This window comes from Anticarsia gemmatalis, chromosome 2 (assembly GCF_050436995.1).
Source record: "Anticarsia gemmatalis isolate Benzon Research Colony breed Stoneville strain chromosome 2, ilAntGemm2 primary, whole genome shotgun sequence".
Classification (NCBI taxonomy): domain Eukaryota; kingdom Metazoa; phylum Arthropoda; class Insecta; order Lepidoptera; family Erebidae; genus Anticarsia; species Anticarsia gemmatalis.
The window spans coordinates 10,021,134-10,042,500 of record NC_134746.1 but is presented as its reverse complement, the minus strand read 5'-3'; the positions used below and the strand labels follow the sequence as shown (position 1 = coordinate 10,042,500).

The 21,367-nt window shown below is 35.3% G+C and overlaps 1 protein-coding gene across 8 annotated transcripts in view; it reads right to left on the bottom strand.

Annotated features, from left to right (window-relative positions):
• Nucleotides 1-21,367, bottom strand: part of raskol (Ras GTPase-activating protein raskol) — a 159,641-nt gene that overhangs the window by 97,680 nt on the left and 40,594 nt on the right. For all 8 annotated transcript variants that reach the window (XM_076131646.1, XM_076131662.1, XM_076131654.1 and 5 more), the window contains exon 3: nt 7,837-7,958. In XM_076131646.1, coding sequence (XP_075987761.1) covers nt 7,837-7,958 — 122 coding nt within the window. The remainder of the gene's footprint in view (nt 1-7,836; nt 7,959-21,367) is intronic.

Here is a 21,367-nt window from a genome sequence, read left to right as displayed (position 1 = left end):
CAAAACGTTAGGTTGAACATAACAAATTCAAAACGGATGTCTGAATGTCGTTTACATTAACATAGTTGAAAACTTAGTGCTGATTATAAAGTGAAAGGACTTTTTATGATAAATCTTAAATTATAATCACAAATTTTCGAGACAAAAGCTTTTAAATTTCTTTTTCAATATGTTTTATTCAAATTCGTCGTGAAAATATATTATTATGTAGTATAATATGAAAGTAGACTAATACGATATTCATATTTGATGGTTTTATAGCGGTTTGTGGCGATCCGAGATACATCGAGTACGTGAGGGGAGAGAGGCTATTTATGAAATGGCGGTCATGTAACGTCATGCTAAGTGTCGTACACCGAGGAAATCGTATCATACTACATAAGAACACTGCTTCAACTCTTTGAACAATATCTATGTTATAACATGGCCATAATCTAGAGCCCGTATGTTATACCAATAATTAACCTTAACTACTTCAGTGTGAGAGCAGTCAGGTTAATTTCAACCAGACCGAAATAAAATCATTTAACTTTTCGATTTCACTAAAAATAGGCTCAAAATGCAATGCATATTTATGCATTTCCGTAATAAATGGCGATGTAAATTACAAAAATATTCCGAACTCTGACATATGCATAAAGTACTTACGGTGCTTAATGTTACAATGTACCATACAACACAAAGGCCTTCCTTTTATAAATCATGCAACAAAATACAAAATTCCTTCGGAATGGCTTCGCATATTGAAAGCTTCGCGTATAGGCGGTATATAGGCGCGTCGATATGCCACACTTTGCATACGAAGAAGACAAGACGAGACGAACAATGTATTGCATAATGTGCACGTGCACTGAACCGTCGGTGCTCGCTGCAACGGCGATATTCCATAGACGCTGTTACCAGTATTGAACAGGAAACACTAAATGAAGCAATTTTACCATGGAATTGCTTATTATTCATGACATGTAGAATTCGCCAGTATAATCTTCCTTAATGAAAAGAATTGATAACTACTCGAGGAGCGGTCATGAATAAATGGCGACACTGTCATTACGTTACTAACATAGACAGTTGTGCAAAAAATATAAATCGAAAATTGACATCAATTTCAGAAGAATAAATTAGACACAAATCTGGAGGGAACAAAAATATATTTGTAAAAATACTTCATCAACTACGATCGCCTTTTACATTCAAGACTAGGACTTGCTTTTATCAATTTCAAAATCCTATTATAGTATCAATTACGTATCTATTACGTTATACAAAAAATGGCATAATTCCTAGCGAATTCGGCGTGGTCAATCAATCACAACTAGCGCTCTAGTAATCGTTGTAATCAGGTGGCATACCTCACACAACACGCTTCAAACAAATTGCTCAGTTCCTGTTGCTCTCAGAGATTATCATTCCAAATGTAGATATTATTTTTACTGGTTAATGTATAGCGAAACTAAAATTGGATTTTAGATAAGTACAGAAAATTATTATCATTGGGAATTCCAGAATTTTATGATTTAGATTTATGTAGAGTCAGATAGTATTTATAGGCTTTTTCGTGACTGGAAAATCAGATACTCAGTGCAAGCGCGACACCACAAATGAAAATAAAAACGGAGAGTCGTTGCAGTTTGAATATTATCAGACGTTTTTCAACTAAAATCAATCAACAATCGTAACTGATGTTAAACAAATGATCACAACATCAAACAGTATTAATCTGCGTACGATCAGCGCACACAAATAGCCACTAATGTCAGAGCAGTATTAATTGAGAGCAGTTGTTAGGTGATACCCGATACTCAAGGGACGCGGACAGTAACATAGTATACTAGGATACTAGTACACAGGTACAGTACACCACGTTACCCGCGACCATTGCGCATTAGTGTCCACAATTCACACAACTCGTCCTTTTTATTCACAAACTAGTTTCAAGCTCGGTTTTATTTATTTTATTCCGAAGTAAACATAAAACCTGATTACAAATAAAAACGACACAATATGATAACTAAATTTGGATTTTATTTCAATCAAAAAAGTCGTGTTTGTTAAGGACAATAACAAGTCAATTGAATAGGCTTTGTCTTATTAGACTTCAGAATTCCGAACATTGTATCGCCTCGAGCAGGCGGGATCGCGAGCGTTGCCTACACGAAAATTAATTTACTTTTTACGTCTACTATTATTACTGAGATTATAATAGTTTTAAAAGCTATATTTTATTCTTGAAACATTTTTTAATTGAGCCGTGCGTTGTATTTCGTATCTCGTCTCATGATCGTATCTTCGAGTGCGGGCCGTTTAATGGTAACGGCCATCGATGGTCAGGTGAAACACCAATTACGTACAATTTTATAAGCCACGCGATTATATGGACTCGATAACCCGCTTACCTACTTCATACTTAATGGTTTTGAACATTTAGCAATTGTTTGCGAAAGGTCAGTGTAACGCGAGACCTGTTCGATCATTGTATGTAACAGTTGCCTGGACATTGGCTTGTCCTTGCCTTTATTCCCGTGTAATTAAAATACTGCCACTCATTACCCAGTTCCATTCTCTTTTGTATATGATGTTGTGAACGACAATGAACATGCGTAAAGTCAACAAATAATATTTATTAGACCAATTTTCCGCTTCCAGAAATAGACATCCACGTTTGATGCATTTTTCAGAAATAAGCGTCATTGATATATTTCAGCGGTATTTCGTGGTTACTACTTGCGATTTACTAGAACGCAAACCAAGTCGGCTTGCGTTCTAGTAAATCGCAAATAGTACCCACTATGTTGAATCTAATGCTTAGGTATAAAAACATATATTCGGTCGTATCCCGCTATGGTCGGGCGCGCACATGGCCTTTTATAAGGCCATGACATCACCCAATGTGGTTCCATTTACATTACCACTATAACGAAAAGTTGTACTTCTAAGAATCAGGACAAAGAGGACTTAACCAAAGTAAGCTATAATAAGTGGTTGTAAGAGGGGTCAATTTGTTTATTTATATGTTTGTTTTATTCATATTTTGTTCAGGCCGTAATTCAGAGCTTAGCCATTTCACGTATTTAGTAGGATTAAAGCCGCGTAATTCGCAATATCACCGTAAATAGTGTTTAGAGTCCATACACTAACTAAACTTGATTGACCTACGGAGAAACTAAATTAATGCGGCTACGGTGACAAAACTACTAAGGCACTAAGCTAATACTACTACAAGATAATACTTTTCTAACAAAACTTTATTCTCCTTGGTAAATCAATGAGCAGACTTCCAGCCAGTTGCAAAGGCCGAGTAAGGAGTTTTAAAACAGTACACATAAACATTGTTTAGCTCACGAGAACATTATCGTAGCAAGTAAGTACAAGCTAATTGATGCGACTCGTGCAGCATCTATAAAGCCAAGTAAACAGGGCGCCAATATCACAAAAGTCATTACATTAAAGTATCGTCATTTATAATCCAGTTTCAAGATTACACACTTATTTATAACACGATTTCCATAAACACACCTATTCAAAGCATAAAATATCTCATGAAACCAAATTGCATGAAGTGATATATTTACACGAATTTAATGATGTCCATGAATCAGGTGATAAAATGGGAGAATAGTCGTAAAAGCAACACACAGTCACATCTTACCTTGTCCACATAGAACCCGGGGAACGACTGTCCAGCCGCGTGCAACAATACAAGTCACAATCAGTGATTTAATACACCATAATAAGCATTACACAAAACTTAAATTATTGTAATCGTGTACAGGTGGAATGTTTAGTTTAGGTCTTTGGCAATAACTATGATAGTTTAAGAGAAATACGAGTGAGAATGCAGATTAAAATAGTTGCTGAAATTTCGAAATGTTTTCAGCGTTTTATGTAAAAGGATTTTTACTTTAATTCCAAATAATCTCAACAAATAAATTCAATAAAGACAAGTAAAAATATTATTAAACATACTAGGTATTATTTACGGAAGTAGTCAACATGGTAAAGGAAAGCTAGTGAGAGAGACTGCTATTATGTTGTTTGCAAAAGATTAGCTGGCCGCCTGTCAATAATGTATCATTAATAAACTTGGATAAGTGACTAAAGTCGATACAAAATTGAAGGAGAAATCGCAAAGATATCTCACGAAAGATTTAGAAATTTCCTTGCGATTGATACGACATTCATATTTCTGGTACAGTATGATTTATTATGTAAACTAGTTAGTGATAAACTCATAAATTATGCTGATGCTTCGGCTTAGTTGTGTGATTGTATAATACCGAAGGAATAGAGCTAGAAAATGTATCCTACTAACGCAATGTTCTAGACTAAAATGATACACGTCATATCAAAAGTACTTCATGATTGAGCCTAGAAAGCGATGCGTCTTCGTGAGAAGCGGAACTCAGTCACTTCGCGTTTCCGTCCTTATTGTTTGAAAGACATCCTGCCTTTGATTAATAGTCTTGTGTAGGATACAATTCTACTCTATATGTTTCGGTAATACCCAAATTGAGATGTAGAGACAGTAACCGCTACTGGGAACGGCTATAATCCCAGAAGGAGACTGCGGTCAGGACTAATATCCACTCTCGCAAAGTGAGAGTCGTTTAATCAGTATTCTGTAAGAAAAAAAATAGATAACTTTGAAGTATGCATGGTTTGCTCGCATGATATGTTTGATACATCACTTCATAAAATCTTATGACTGTATGTTACCTAGATTTTGAACCCGCGACCACTTACATAACAAGCTATATGTTCATAACTTCATACCATTAGTGGATTAAAAAAAACATCAGTAAAAACAGGATTAGAATACCCGAACAAGGTCACAGTCCGACAGATTTACGTAAATGTCTATTTGATAACAAGAATGCCACTTGTAAATAGAGTCGATTAAAAGTCAGCAAATTAGCTTGGAGCGGGGACCGGTTCGTAATACCTAATGCCATAGTGCAAATAGATTTACTAATCGAAAGGCTAAGACTAATACTCTAATAGCTTAACAATCTTTCCCTGAGACTAAAACTTGAGGTTTTAAGGAAGAAGAACGTTTAACTAGCAAAAAGAAGATGCTATCGCCAAATTCAGCCAAATTAAAATTTTTGGTACAACGAACTCGTTATGAATCATGATTCGCCAGTAAGCGATGAAGTGATTACGACTGATGTCAAGGTCCGATGAGGCGTACACAAATTATAAAGCAATTCTATTAAATAATACATTATAGACAGGTAGAGATAGCGGTAACATCGATCTGGGTTGAAGAGCTTTTTGCCTTTTTTACTGTTTGCTAACAGGTTATTTGCGACACAATCTACGATATCTATAGATTTAACAAACGTCGTTAAGATAACAATATAATCAAATGTCAGCATAAATATAAAGAGTAAATGTCTTCATCATAGTGCGTCAATACAAAGAGTTGAACTATCAAATGGATCATACAACTCCTTTAAAGAAAGCTCTAACAACAGAGTTCATTCGTCTTATCCTGTGCTGCAAAAAGCGGCTCTTAAGCATGCGACGCATAATTTTGATTTATGCAGAGTGGCGGCGCATGCGCCCACGCTTTGCATTTGTCTGTTTGTACTCACGCGCAAGAGACGCATGACAAAAATATTGTCGCCTTATTCAGATAAATAGATGGCATTATAATCAATTATTTAAATGACGAGCTTCAGACCACACTCAGTACTGTTTCTGTGGAGCTATTCTGAATAAAAGTAGAGATTGTATTTCAAAGCAGCAGAGTCAAACGCATACATGCTAATTAAATACAGTCATTAAATTAATTACATCTTAAATCAGATCTTATAACAAAAGAACCCATTACTTACACAGAAGACGTAACATATATGTAAAAGAACTGTATCAAAGGCATCCATAACATAATTTAAATTACAAAATAACTCATTGTATACCATCATTAAAACGGTTCACGTGTACCCGTATCAAATGGTTATAAATCGCATTGACTGTTACAACGCTTAAACTAATTTCCCACATTGACGTAACACGATCCCATGCTCCCATAGTTATCATAATAAGTATAATCAGAGCTAAGGCTGAGCAATGCAACAGCGGAGTGTATCGACATGTTCGATACTTTCACTCATATTGCTATTAGGGTTGGGATCGTTTATTAAAATAGAGCATTGCTGTTTTTCGTATGCTTTACTGAATGATTTTTTTATGTTGTTTTATTTCTATTCATTGAAAGAAGTGCAAGCTACGTAAAGTTGAAGTATGTTTTCTTTTATTCATAGTGCATTGATTCGTTATTTACTATTTATATTGGACTAAAATAAGCGCCAAAGAGGAAATACCGAAAGTTAAAAGCTATCATGTTTTTTTTTACTCAATTAAGTTAAAGAGGCAACCCTATTCGAATGGGTAAGACAGTGTAAGCATAATGATCGGGAATGTTCCCTTTGGCTGTGATGAGCCAGTCGGACGCACGCGAGCTCAGCGCACTGCGCAACGCAAGCATACGAGATCAAAAGTCAAATTGAGCTATTTCAAACGTTACTAAATTAACTTACGAGTGTAACGTAGTATTCTTATAATCATTGTAGTACATTCCTTGGAACATTTTATACATTCTTTCACTTAAAAACTACACATATACATAATACAACTTGATATTAACGTTGCTATTACAGTATAAAAAGTGCTACCTAATTTTAAATAAGTCTAATTATAAAGCAATCAAAAGATAATCTGTCATCAATCAAATGCTTATCTCTCATGATGACTGAGTGGTTACCATTATAAAGTAACGTGTAAACTACCTTTGAAATAACAACATGAATTGCAATAAAATATTCCACTGCTTCAAAAACCCACATGAACGAAACAAGCCATTTTCACTAAATTAGGAAAGCGGAACAAACGAACCGACGGATAATACCAATTTCGGAAATAATAAAGTAACTATGGAGTATATGAGAAAGTGACGATCGTTACTAACGAGAATTACTTTGAAAGGTAAACATCCATCCAATAGAGAACCAAGTATATAATCATATATGAGAAAACAAATTAATAAGGTACTCTATACAAAGGCATAGTCAGATTCAATAAAAACGTATCGCGTGTCTGTTTTTCGTATGATATTAAAGCACAACATTCGTTGTAGCAGACTGACTGCGTCAACACCAGTAGAGTTTCAGCATAATTCTACTATAAACCTTTTACCATATGAATACAAAGCGTTGAACAGTGGTATATAAAAGGATAATACACCACACGTGTTTGAGTAAAGTCACGCTCTATTGCTGTCAAATTTAGTAACATCAACTCATCCGGTTTTTAATGATTTATATTACCTACGAGTGGGCATTATTCACTGACCCATACGGAATGTTTAGAACCTGAAAAACTACATTAGTATGGTGAAGACAGGAAACAAGTAGAGCGTCCTGGATACCGATCGATGATTGCTTACATCGTTTCAGTTTTAAGTTAATTGTACTCAATACTGGAGTTATTTATAGAAAGTTTTAGGAAATGGAGTGGAAAAAATGTTATTTATTATCATATACATATGTATAATACGTTGACGTTTATGAATAGGTTCTGTGCATAAATGTTATGTGAAACAAAGGGTTCGACTTACAAAATTAATTTTGGCTCGAATATATTACAATAGATACTTTTAACTATTACCAAAAATTAATCATTGTACGATTCGCAATATAAGAAAAAAAAGTAGTTCCCGTCGGAATGTTTTACAAAAGCCCTATGATTATTCAGTGCCGACATTTCCGACTACTGTACAGTTCATTACAATACTATTGCATATGTAAAATGTATTCAGTAAGAGATACTTACAGCAAGCTCTTCGCTGGTGTAGGCAGTGAGGATGCGGCGGTCCTGCTGCAGCACACAGTAGAATGGCTCCCAGGACAGCGGCACCCCCACGGCCGCACCACTCACCGCGCTTGTTGCCGAATCTGTGAACAAAACAAAGACCTTTAAGAAATTCTGAAAGATACGTTCAAAAGTAAGTTAAAGAGTCGTCTTTCTGTATAAAATATACTAAACCATCGTATCATATTTCTTATCATTGATAAGCATTTGCTTTCTATTAATAAAATAAGTATGGTGGTTAAAAAACGGAGAAACAAACATTAAATGAAAATACCAAGATTCAGAGGAAAAAAAACGTAACCTTAAAAAGAAAATCTCCGTCTCGGTAATATATAGCTGCGATAGGGACAAGTATACGACTTCGACTGAAAAGCTAATTGCATAGTTATCGGTCTAAGATAATTAAGTATGTGTGGTCTCCGCAGATCTCGACTGCGAACAGATTGCATGTCACCTCTCGTTCGTGGGTGTCGTGAAACTTATCACGATGCCATCATGGTCTTAAGCTGGTTGAGAAAGTAAACTCTACTATTTTATTTACATTATACGAATCCTAATCCATTTAGCTTTTGTAAGGAAACCAATTCTTATTTCTACAGAAACAATTGTAAATGTTGATGTTTATTCTGTTGACATGCCTTATAAATAAATAAATAAAATAAATAATTTCTAATCTATTATCTAAAGCTGATGCATGGGATATAACAACAGTATTAGAATAGATAGCTTTTTCCTACCCTTTTTTGAAAGGAGGAAAGCCGTTTGGACGGAAAGGCGGATATCAATCAATTTGTATGCCTTGGATGATAAAACTAATAATACTTACTAATAACTTAGTTATGTCACGTCTCTGATGGTTGTGTTTTATAAATATTAGAATTTAATTTTGATTAGTTAGAAAGACCCGGTATACGTACACTACGCACAACTTGATTATTAACAGACCTTAATCAACGTAATATTAAAAAACAACCGCGTCGTTTAACTAATTTGACAATTATGTAAAAGTTGTAAACATAATAACTTAATACAACAAACAGTCAAGTTACGCTATAGTACATTGTAAAATCAAGTGAAAGGTACCTACTTATTTAATTATAAACATTACATGCCGAGAATTCTATTTCATTACGTGATCGGTGAACGCTTTTCAGATAAACCCATATAAGTAAATTATATGCTTTTGTATGAGTATCGTGTCTCTGGTTGTTTAATTAACATACAAGATATGCCACTAAGATCATTAAGAAATGTAGGACGTCGATCAATCTGATAACATTGGATACATTGTAAGATGGAAAGATCTCAATCATCAGCTTCTGAAATATGTGGCGTAACGACGACAAATATATAATAAGCAACCGAACTACTCGTGGATGTAAAATGTTCTTGTAGTCGACTTTTACCGTCATTTATTGACAAGTCAGTCGATTACTTGATGTGTGCTAAAGATAAATAATTATGTTCGCTCTCATTACCCCGTCATGTGGGAACTTTTTATGCCGGTAGCTTAATGTATGCGACCTATGCTACCATATTTGTTAACATAAGCGTTGCAATTATGATGATATGGATACCGTGGTAAAGCTCTGTGGCGCGATCGGTAGTATATGCGGCTGCCGTGCGAGAGGTCTCGGGTTCGAATCCTGGGTCGGGCCAAAAAGTCTTTACTGAGATTTTCTGTTAAGAATTTCTTAGAGATTGCCCGGAGTTGGGAAGTTGAGGTCGAAGACCTCCGTGCCTCGGAGAGCACGTAAAGCCGTCGGTCCTGCGCCTGACCTCTCACTGGTCGTGTCGGTTATCCGTCCCACCAGACTATGAGAGTGATGGAATAGAGAGTGTACCTGTGTATTGTGCACACACTTGGACACTATAAACAAAGTCCTGCACAGATGGCCAGTTTCAATTAAACTAACCGCCGTAGCCGTATATCGACTAGGAGGACATTACCGTGGTAAAGTAAACTCATAAACTTTGAATTACAATGTTAGAACGATAGACGTTCGTTATCTCGAGTTATAAAAAGATTTTGTTCAAAATTTAAATACAGCGGGATGCAACTCGTGCGCAACTAAGCAGCTTATGTAAAGTATTACGACAGTGGCTCCGGTCTTATTAGAAAAACGAGTCTGACTGATGACAGACCAATATTTTTATCTTCGGCTCATTTGATCTTCAAACAACTTTGGCATACAATCAACACAATTATAAAAATTAAAAAGTTTATTTGATCTTTGCTCAGAGATAACAACGTGCCGATGTAAGGTTACTCATTCCTTTACGTTTAAAGGGACGCAAGAACAATGGGAGTATTTAAAACAATCAAAATAAACTTACTTCAATAGGTATTCGTACTCCGGGTGCTTCCTTAAGAGGTGAACAAACAACTTGGAGCCACTCCGACGTGCACTCCAAGTGTGTGAATATCCCTTGAAGACACATAAGGAATGAGGTTGTGGTTAAAAATAGCTTTGTATGCGTGTTAACAGGTTGCAAATCCGTTTGAAAACTTACTCACTCTCTATTTTTTTTACAAGTAATTTGCTCACCGACACTTTTATTGATGACCTAAGTATTGGTCATCTAATCTTATTTATTGGATTTTACAACGAAAACTTAAATTTCTGTCATTTATCTCTATAATATTGCTATAGTAGTCTCGTTAGAGCTATTTCTAATTGACTTTCAATGCCTAGTACAATACATACCTAGCAACAATATCCAAAGGTTCTTCAGATTTTTATTTATTGAATGGAATGATTCAGTACAGGATATTTGAGATCCCAACTCCAATTCACAATTCGGTATTGTCAAGTTTACGAACAAAAGCAATGCGAATGTACTTCTTACCGTCAGTCATACAGAATTCAATTGTCTGAAAATAACCACTATCTGTCATTGTTTCTTTCTAAAAATATCAACAGCACCCATACAAAAAATCCGTCGGTCGATCTTAAACAGGACAATGGTAGTAATTGAAGCACTTATTTAGCTAATAAAAATCGTCGGTGCAGCGACGCGGCGTCCATGTGGATTAATGCGTTCCATTTAATCTATTAAACAGTGACTCAGGCTCCAAGGAAAGTGGGCATTCACTGTATAGATAGAGGAAGTGTTAAAATAGCTCCCGTGTAGTTGAATAGTCACGAGTGAGTCGAATCTCTAGGTATTGTTATAAGGATAGTGAGGCATCTCTGCATGATTCAATTTCTTACTTTATTTCTACAGATTAGGCACAGACGTAATGGGTTTTTCTACTCAGTTCAGAAATATTCAGATTTCATCTGTTACATTACTCCTAATAAGAAATGTAATATATGTCTAAGACTTTTGTCTTTTCAGATATAATATCGTACAGCCAATGATGTGTGTAAGTACTTTGTATTTTATGGGTCGCAGAGTTATGACCCTTCACATACTTGCTGCGTATCCTTGTATAAATACTAATGCAAAAACAACAATCAACAATTTGTACACATATCAGCGTAGTAAGCCGTTTCCCTCGGTAATGCAACTTGCACGGAATGATAAACAGCTGACGCACTGTTTTTCACCACAAAATATAAAATACATACTTTACTGCTTATATGATGTTGATGTGTGTACATATCTAATGCCAAGACCCACCCACGGCGATGTTGTGAATTCTTTAAGAATAAATAATGTTTATCGTACTACTAACAGATATTGCTGGAGGCATATTTTAGAAGTAAGCCTAGCTTATCGTTTAGAAAGCGTGAGCGAAAATAATTTTCATCATAAAAAGTCTTTTGAATAATTATCTCTCTTATAACTATTGAAGACAATAATTAAACATAATTGTTGTGTTGGAATTCATAAAATAATAATCACAGGTGAAATAGAATATGTGGAAATATGATGAGGAATCTAGGAATCATTATAGATTTCATGTCTCTATTTCAAATCTAGAATCTAGTTTTTATGAAGAAATAACTGGATTACGTGTTTTTATAAGTTTACCGAACAAAATCAAATTTGCAGGCAGCTTAAACACTGATGAAATATTTTTTAAGTGAATTAAGATACTGTCGTTTCAATAATTTTATTCTAGTTTATTACTCTAAGTTCGATAGATTAACTTTATAAGCTCTACTTATTCATATCAATATCAAACAGTGTGTACTGAAGTGAAATATCATACTGTTGGTCGTTCACAATTAGGTCTAGGAACTCCCGGAAAGACTGATATGATCTAGATATGTACACCAGCGGTCGTGCCGGTCATTCGAGCATAGGCTGATCGCCCACGGAGTTGCATAATCACACACATATTTAGATCTTACTTGCTGATGCATCATGATTAGCTGATTTCTTGTACAATTTCTGTTTACTTAGACATCGCTTGCGGTGTAAGTGAAAAGCTTCAGAAAATACTCTCTCCTTTCAATTTTAAGTTTTATTGCCCTCTGTTCTCTAAAAGACGATAATGTTAATTTGTGGTAGGGTCGCATATCGTAGTTAATTGTTGTGCAAATGTGTTAAGATTACACAATATTTCTGAGATGTTATGATCGAAAATACTCGCGAAACTTAGGTAGAAAATGAAAATAGTCTAGTATTTATAATACGGGTTAAAAAATAAGCATAAATGTAAGTTAGTGCCTATAACCTTTGCTCCCGTGCTGCTATAATAAAGCCAACTCATTTTATTTTTACCTAAATTTCCCCTCCTATCAGTTTGTAAAATGAAAAGTCGAATATGTTAATGTGATGCGGATGACGTAAACATGTAACGGTGCATCACATATCTGCCTACATTATATTTGCATGTAGGTTGAAACATATCCATTTCAATACTGATTAATTGATCTTAATTAAGTTGTAGATCTTATCTTTGTCAATACAATTACGAAATTCATCATTATATACCTTATCTAAGTCTATACAAGTTGTGAGTGTGTTCTAAGCACTAAATAACAGAAGCGATTTGTGTTGCTGCAAAAGTATTTCTAGAGGTTTTGAAAGGAGCTAATTGATTTGCAAGATAATTTTAGCGGTTCCATTTAGAACGGCTATGGGAACTAAATATCGCTCAAGGATCACTGATGCCTTATACACAAGGCCACCATTTATTACGAAATGAGCGTAAACCAAGAACCGCTTTATGAAGCTGGTCGTGCTTCGAAAATAGCCGGCGGCTGTCCCAGTCACTATCTTCACCTAAGTCACGCACGCAGCGCCTTCTCTATGATATAGCCAGAAGCGAAAAGAAATTCCAGGCTAATGATAAAATATGGAAATTGTATTTTAATATAGTTGTTAGAATAATAAATGCAATATGATCGTTAACACCAGACACTTAATTAACTCTGATAAAATAGGAGTATATTTCTTGAATACTGAAAAAAGGTATGCTATTATGGGGCAGTTGGGCAGTTTATATTATAAAATGACATAAGTATTTTTATATGAGGCATACACTTGAAAATATCGTAGTTGTTATACGTGTACATTTATCTCAGGTAGGTGTATCGATGCAATCTTAGATCAGAGATAGTTCTGATTACCAATGAGTGTGGTAATGCAAGTGGCACCTAGTTAACGCCGGCAGAAGGCAATGATTCAACAAACTAAAGTCTGCTGTTGGCGACTCGTCAACTGATCGAGTAAGACTCGTCTGGTTACAAGTCGCCTTATAATAACATTATACAATCGTGCACGAATCCACGAGTCCGCGCCGTATGACTAAACCTGAGTCTCAGTTTGATAGTCGGTTACTCATAAGTGCATAAGCGAATGACCCATGAAAGTCAAACTTATCTCAAACAAGTTCTGCTATTAAACATAATTATGTTAACGCAAATATGCAATATGCATATTATTAGAAATTTGTCGTATGAATTTCAGCAGAAATATGTAAACTACTACTCTACATTTGTCAAGATTAAATTAGATCCTAGCGCTCTACTAGTAAACAAAACAGATTTATAGCTTTTCGACAAGATTATTAACAGTTCTAACCTAATGAAATATGAAGCTCAAAGCTTTTAAAAGTGTTAATACAATTTCAGTATCTGTGTGGAAGGGTGCGTAGGAGGGCGATGCGCGCCTTCACGCAAGATGGGGCACAACAATGAACTTGAAATAAACAACCGCCTCGACGGCAACATGTTGCGCGCTGTTTATTTATAAGCATACCGACAGCACGCCACATAGATAAACGGTCGTACAACAGTGGCACGTTAGACAATCGATCTAAGTTCCAACGTAGCAAATACTTTATACGCGTCTCGTCTATATATTTGAGAACCTGTTCCTCGACGAAGACCTGGATGAAGAGCTCCAGAACCTCGACCTCGAGGACTAGGGTAGCAGCACGTTTTTATTTCATTCGTCATATCGATGTTGCTGATTGATGTTTATTCTTGTAGTTAATTATTTTAGTAGATTTGTGATGTAAACAGTGTTACTACACTAATTGATTGCTGTTGTATTAAATCCAATTGTGACATAAATAAAAGGTTATTTCCATATCATACTATGGTTCCTGTCTATTGTTTTTTACTATATCGACGCGTCATACATCTAATATCTTGAGTATAAGTTGATAGAATGTATATTAGATTCACTAATGTAGAGTCTCATACTATGAAAAATGTAACAGTTACCTAATATTTATGTTTATCTACACTAACGCATGAAACGACTTTAAATCTTCCCACAATATTTCCTTTAGCAACTCAATTCAGTTACATCTAGGCTAATACGTGTTTGTAAGTTTGGGAATTAACTCATCTTATTGCTCTTTATATTTCTACTCAACATTATGTTAAAATCTTGTTATGTAAATAGATTGCAAAACAGTGAGTCTGAACATTAATTGTTTCTCACGGAGGTTGTGTTTTATCTATACTAATATTATAAAGCTGAAGAGTTTGTTTGTTTGTTTGAACGCGCTAATCTCAGGAACTATGGGTCCGATTTGAAAAATTCTTTCAGTGTTAGATAGCCCATTTATCGAGGAAGGCTATAGGCTATATAACATCACGCTACGGTCATTAGGAGCGGAGTAGCAACGAAAAATGTTACAAAAACGGGAAAAATTTTGACCCATTTTCTTAGGTGACGCAAGCGAAGTTGCGCGGGTCAGCTAGTTATTTATAAATATGTCATTAAGATTTAAGGTGTAGATTAAATGGCGATAGACTAAACCAGTTACCCTTGAGTGTTGACTAGTAACAAATAGGAACAATCATTGTATTGGAACTGAAACAAAATCATTGTACCAAGCAAAATATGCAATAGTATAATAAGATACAAGTTGTTGTTAAAATGCGTTTGAAAACCCTATGGATCAAAACGTGCCTTATGTCTTTAAATCTGCATAGTTGTATAAAAATAAACAGTTATGTAATAGACTAATTAGTTAAAGATAAAACGGTAAAGAATTCAGTGTTAGTTAACAAGGTGTTACGCGATGTTACATTAATTAACGTTTAGTTGCCCAATGGAGATTAAATGTCAGGTCAAATGACCAACACTCAATTTTGACACTACTACATCATTAATAGCAACGTTTTATAAATATAGTATGAAGCAATTGTACGTCATAGTAAACAAACTATAATATAGAAGCAACATTGCCAACACAACGCTTATAACATAAATATGTAGATAGATACGAGTTAACTTGACCTCAAATTACCGGCAAAAAATGAGGATTCTTGTGCCCATAGAACCTAGGTTCCCTGTCCTTAGTAGACCTAAAGGTCACTTGTCGACCGGCTGTAAAGGTCGTCGCCCTTTTGAAGCTACGCCAAGCGTCCACAATTATAAATTATACGTTTGCACACACGGATCTACTTCATACACACGTAATTATATCACATAAATAGTTTATAAAAACTTAGCATTAACGTATGCAGGACTAGGAACGTGGGAACTGTAGTAATATGCAATTTTCTTGTTGTAAGTAAACTGTAATAAATGCATACCGCCCCTGTGTTAAAAGGGCTAATCGATTATTTTTAATCACCTGTTGCGTAATAAAATCAAGTTAAATGAAATGGAACGCTTAAAGAAACCGAGATCTCTGATTGCGGTAGAACGAGTTGGACGATATTAGATTCCTATAAAAGTAAAAATAGGCATTAGGAATGGAAGAACCAGCTCGAGAATATTTATGTATGAAATAGCCTGGCAAGGCTCAGTAACGTTATTAGAAGATATAAAAATAACTACAGATGAGGCCATATTCTTTAATTATTGTACAAATAACATTATAAAGGCTTACAAATGCAATACTATCAACATATTCGTTTTATTACAACTAATCTGTAAGTAGGATGTCATTAAACAGTTTATTAAAGCACAAAGCTCCACATTTGGCCTGTCAAAGCCCTAGTTACGATGTAGCTGCGACGTGCCCCTTTCATCGTGACAACGATGTAGTTACATTCATTAATCATATTCACATTGCATTCGCTTATTCAAGGAACGTCAAGCACTAACACATCATATTTGCCTTTATATCTTTATCATACTCGCATTGAGGACAATGTAAAGCTTCCCGTCAGGCGAATTGTCGCGTAGGCGTTAATCTTACTACAATATAATGCGGGGCGTTAAAAATGTGAACGTTTTGACAGACGATTACGTCGGCATGAGAACGTGGAACATGAGCAACATAGTAACATTGTCAAACTTCGTGAGGCGCTACCTCGTGCCCTGAATACAATCATAAATGTGATTTTGTTAAAGCAAGCACTTCGATATGTTTTGGGAATATTAAAAAGTTAATAATGACAACAAGTCACGTCGCTGCAACTTTTTCTCTTTTCTTTTCGGAATATCGTCATTATGGCCTGTTGCTTTAACAAAATGCAAAATAAAATACCTGATACTTAATGCCTATTTGTTACTTTAATACTTTTATTAACGTTTTTTACCAGGAAGCCTCATTAAAACATTGTGTTGCAAGGAAAGTTTACCCAATCTAACTGAAAAAATTTAATTCATTATTAAATGGCACAAATAGCAATATTCTGTAAAAATAATAATAATACCATGTAGAAACGTTCCTATCCCACCAACGAGTGTTAACATCTATGTTGCACAACGCTTACACAGAAATCAATAACGTAAAGAAAATGGTAGGAAAATTGTTCCGTGCATATTATTAGTTAAACAATAGCGAATGATGTTCCTAATTATCATAAAGTGCATATAGGTTGCGTATGTGCTCTTATTACCCAGAAAGAAACCATAGACAAACAATACTGTGATAATTACAAGCGTATGCAACAGTTCCCACAATTGCACGGTTGATGTAACAGATGTAGAGTTGGATAACTGGTACTCGTATTATTTTGCAGCGGAAACCCTACGACCTCAAAGCCGATTAGCCTTCGAGCCAGCAAAATACACCACGCATCACGCGAGAGACCAATAAACTGATCGAAGTGAGCACGAAAATTACAATCACAAAGGTTTTCAATTGCACCTAATTCCACCATCAAGGATTTCCTAGTAGCAGGAATGTTCCCTTGGTCGTGCCAGTAACGTGAGTCGGGCAATAAATTCCTTTGTTTCCCTCAGAAATAAATGCGAATTAGATTGTGGTTCACATTTCAGAGTCGTGTCCATTGTGGACGAAGAACGACTTGTTGTCAACAACGTAGCGCTCGTGTTGGATGACGGTGGCTATTTCACACGCATCGGGTTGGAACATTAACTTGTTCGCATTTACATTGTTCATATCTTATATCAAAACGTGCGATCGTTGAACATTGTAAATGCTTATAATATCTTCAACACGGTTTTTTTGCGTTTCGTAGGCTTCAATGAAATATCAATTCCTTACTTTATACATCAATTTGTCGTTCCATTACAATCAAAGACATTAAAACTAAAAGCTTCATCTCATGATTATATTAACTTACGTAATGATTATAGCAACCGCACACTTTAGATAAATTAGTATTTTCATTATATTACGAAACATGTAATATACTTCCTGTTAAATGGACGGCAAGAACCGACCTAATGTCGCCAAGCATCAATCACACCGGGAGTTTCATGTGGCTTCGATATTAGTTTCATCATGTCTTCCTACATCAGTTAATCATCCAAAAAAACTTCGCCGTTACATGATATAATAGCAAAATGCTATAAGCATTGTTATAGAAAGAAGGCTTGACAACTTTCTCTATAGACGAGTGCTCTTGCGCTCTGTGTGCCACCGGAAACGCATTTGTTTGCGCACGCGTCACTCGTGTGAGCTTCCAAGAACTAATACTCAAACTTCCTTCGCAATAAGTATAATACAAATCTAATTTCCATAAGTTTTATGAAAAGCCATAAATCTGTAAGCATACAGTACTTTGTGTTGATACATTACGTACAGGATATATGTTGCTTATTCATATTAATGCAGGAGCGCAGTCAATACGCTGTTATATTTATCTTTAGGCTGAATGAAAGATGGTCGGTTATGAATGAAACGTAGAACAAAGATAAAACGAGGTCACATCTTCCGTAAGACTGATCACATTCATTCATATAAAAAGAAATCAATTATAACCACATGAATAAACTATTCAAATGACTATGTGCTGAACACGCGATCGCAGTGACTTATTAAGAATTGAGTCGTCGACGTACGGTATAGTTCTCACAAGTCACGAAGTCTCCTTGCCATTCAATGCATGAATAACACCTTTGTCGTTTGTGTTGAGGGCTCGCCGAGGGGTGCAGATGTGCACAGAATTATTTTAATGCCCATTTAAAAATCATTGATCATTCAACTTATATGCGTTTGTAGAGTCTTGACATTTTAATAGATTTTCAGCAGCAGCGACGGGGACACGGGACTATAGACTGCATTCAATTCATTATGAAAAAATAAAGTTTGAATTTAAATTGCTTTATAAATGTTTGTCTGGATATATTCATTACTCCATACAATAAAATTACATAGTTACCCAAATGAATTTTACGTCTCGAGCTACGAAAACTCGTCATTTTTGAGTAACGCAGCGAAAAGTAATTGAAATGAATGAATTCACTATTTTGTATTCGTTGTTCGTCGTTTTATAGCGTGTATATGTTAGAATATAATAAATGGTTAGATATAAACTGGTTCTTGAATGGAGACCACGTACAAAAATGTATGACACCGGCCAGCCAGCTAAAGTTACCATACGTTACGACCTAAAAAATTTTGCTCCATGTAAAATGAGAAAGAATACGTGACCGGTATGGAGATTGCTATCACAATGTTCGGTAAGGTCTTCATATTGCTTAAATCGATTATTAATACGACAATTGCAGCTTAAACATAACCGTAAGTACTACGAGCTTTACAAAACCTGGTCGTATTAGCATAAAAGTAAATAAACAATTATGTTTTCATTTGGCCCTGACTTTTAGTCAGTATCAGCACTATCACTTTGAAAGTTTTAATCGATAAGTATATGTGAAGGTGACGTCAGCGTCAGTGGCTGTGAGGCGAAGTGAACTGGGGAAACTGGACCAGTCGGGCGAGTGACCGCGCTACAGGTGCGCCCGCGCCGAGCGCGTGCCCCGCGCACCACCGACAGCTGCCTACTGCTCATATTTGAAAACTATTCAATACATTCGCGATACCATATTGCTAGGAATGCTATGGAATTGACTCTGGAAACTTGCTAGGTTTCTGTAACAACTTCCCTTAACTTTTCCAAGCCCTAATAATTAAGAACTTATTTTAAACATAAGTATTACATTATTGCAAAAAAAACGTAATTTCAAGAAAAAAATAGTGTTCATAAGATAAACCAACACATGTCTTAGTAGAAGTAACAAATCTAGATACCTATCTATCTAGTGAAAGGCCGTTAACATATTTAACAGTTACCAATAAACTAAATGCCAGCCGGTGCTTAAATCAATCGAACCCTAACAGTAGAAGCATATTTATATGTTATGAATAAATCAAAAAGGTAAGGGAACCAAAACAACATAAATCAGACAAGAACGATGGATATCGGTACTCTTAATTTATTTACTAAACGCATTCCAATTACCAATGGTATGGAAATTCGAGGCGATACTTCGAGTCTACTTTCCCGTGACTATCGGATATTTGTCCCTCTACTATTAAAATTACCTTTAGATAGCGGTTATTTCTACTGCAGTTTCCAGAAGCTAAGGTATAAACGAAAAGATTTTTATTATTTACATTTCAACAGTTCAGAAGTAATATTATCACAAGTAAAATAAATATCATACTCATGTCGAAATCAATAACCCTTTACAACTTTTGAAGATTAACAAGCTTAAATTTTCTCGTGTTCTAAACGGTTTTAAGGTTTGACTAGGCCTAGAGGCAAACGATTTCTATCTCACTGCGCATAGTTAAATCTATAGTTTATATTTGACGGCTTAACGAAGACTATCACGTTGTTTATGGCTTTACAGATTACATCATAGATGTTTATTAATTTTGTAAGGTTTTGAAGACGTGGTTGGTTCATGGTCGCTTCAAGTCACGATGATTGCGAGCCCTGCTTGTAATATGGCATTAGTAAATATTTTCATACGATGTTAAACACACTAGATAAACAAATATCTTGCTAAGTCTTTATATACCGGATCTGATTACCAATCGAAATTTCAATATTATTATCATAAGTGCTTGAAAACACACATGTGTTGTGAGTGAATACAGTTTTTTAAACTGGTAACGATGTTTGAATTTCCAGGATGTACGAATAGTTATTTTAGCATATGATTCTCGTTAGAATTCCATAATTCGTCCAGATACTGTCTAGATAAGAAAATATTACATAATTATTCAAGTTTCTGTCTGGCGCACCGGCCGGTAACAACGCTCATAAATGTTAGCATGACTACGACAGGCAGGAAAGGAACTCGATAGCTAACAGCCACCGCGAAGATCGATCGATCAGCACAGTTCATTCATGGTGTCGTCTGTTTCTAAACATGCAAATACTTTGGTGTCGTAACTACTATGGAATTATCAGACATGTCATTAAAATAATTATTTATATGTCATCGCTATCTAAAATGTACTCTAAAGTGCCGTAATGGAAAAATTACAAAATCATGCATACACACACGAAGGTTAACCGATTGCGTCAAAATGAAAAATTGTTCAAATTAGTCTCAATCATGCATCAAATTATATAGATTTCACAATCACCGTCAGCCGTCACTTCGCCGAACAATAGAGACAATGCCCTGTCGATGTATAAAAAAATCCAATAGGCATATTTATGCAATCGGCGTGAACAATACGTATATTATGCATATGTACTCCGAATCGATATTTCGATTAAGATGTATGTATTGGAAGTTCGATTTTTCTAAAGAAACCTGTTAATATTATTCTCGCTCGTCGAAGGATGTAGGCAGTCGTTACAACTTCCTTTAACAAATACAGCAACATTCTTGAATAACGGACGAGTAGAAATATTGTTAAATATAATATCTAAATGTTGGGTTCGTTCCCTTAATCAAAAAGCAAATA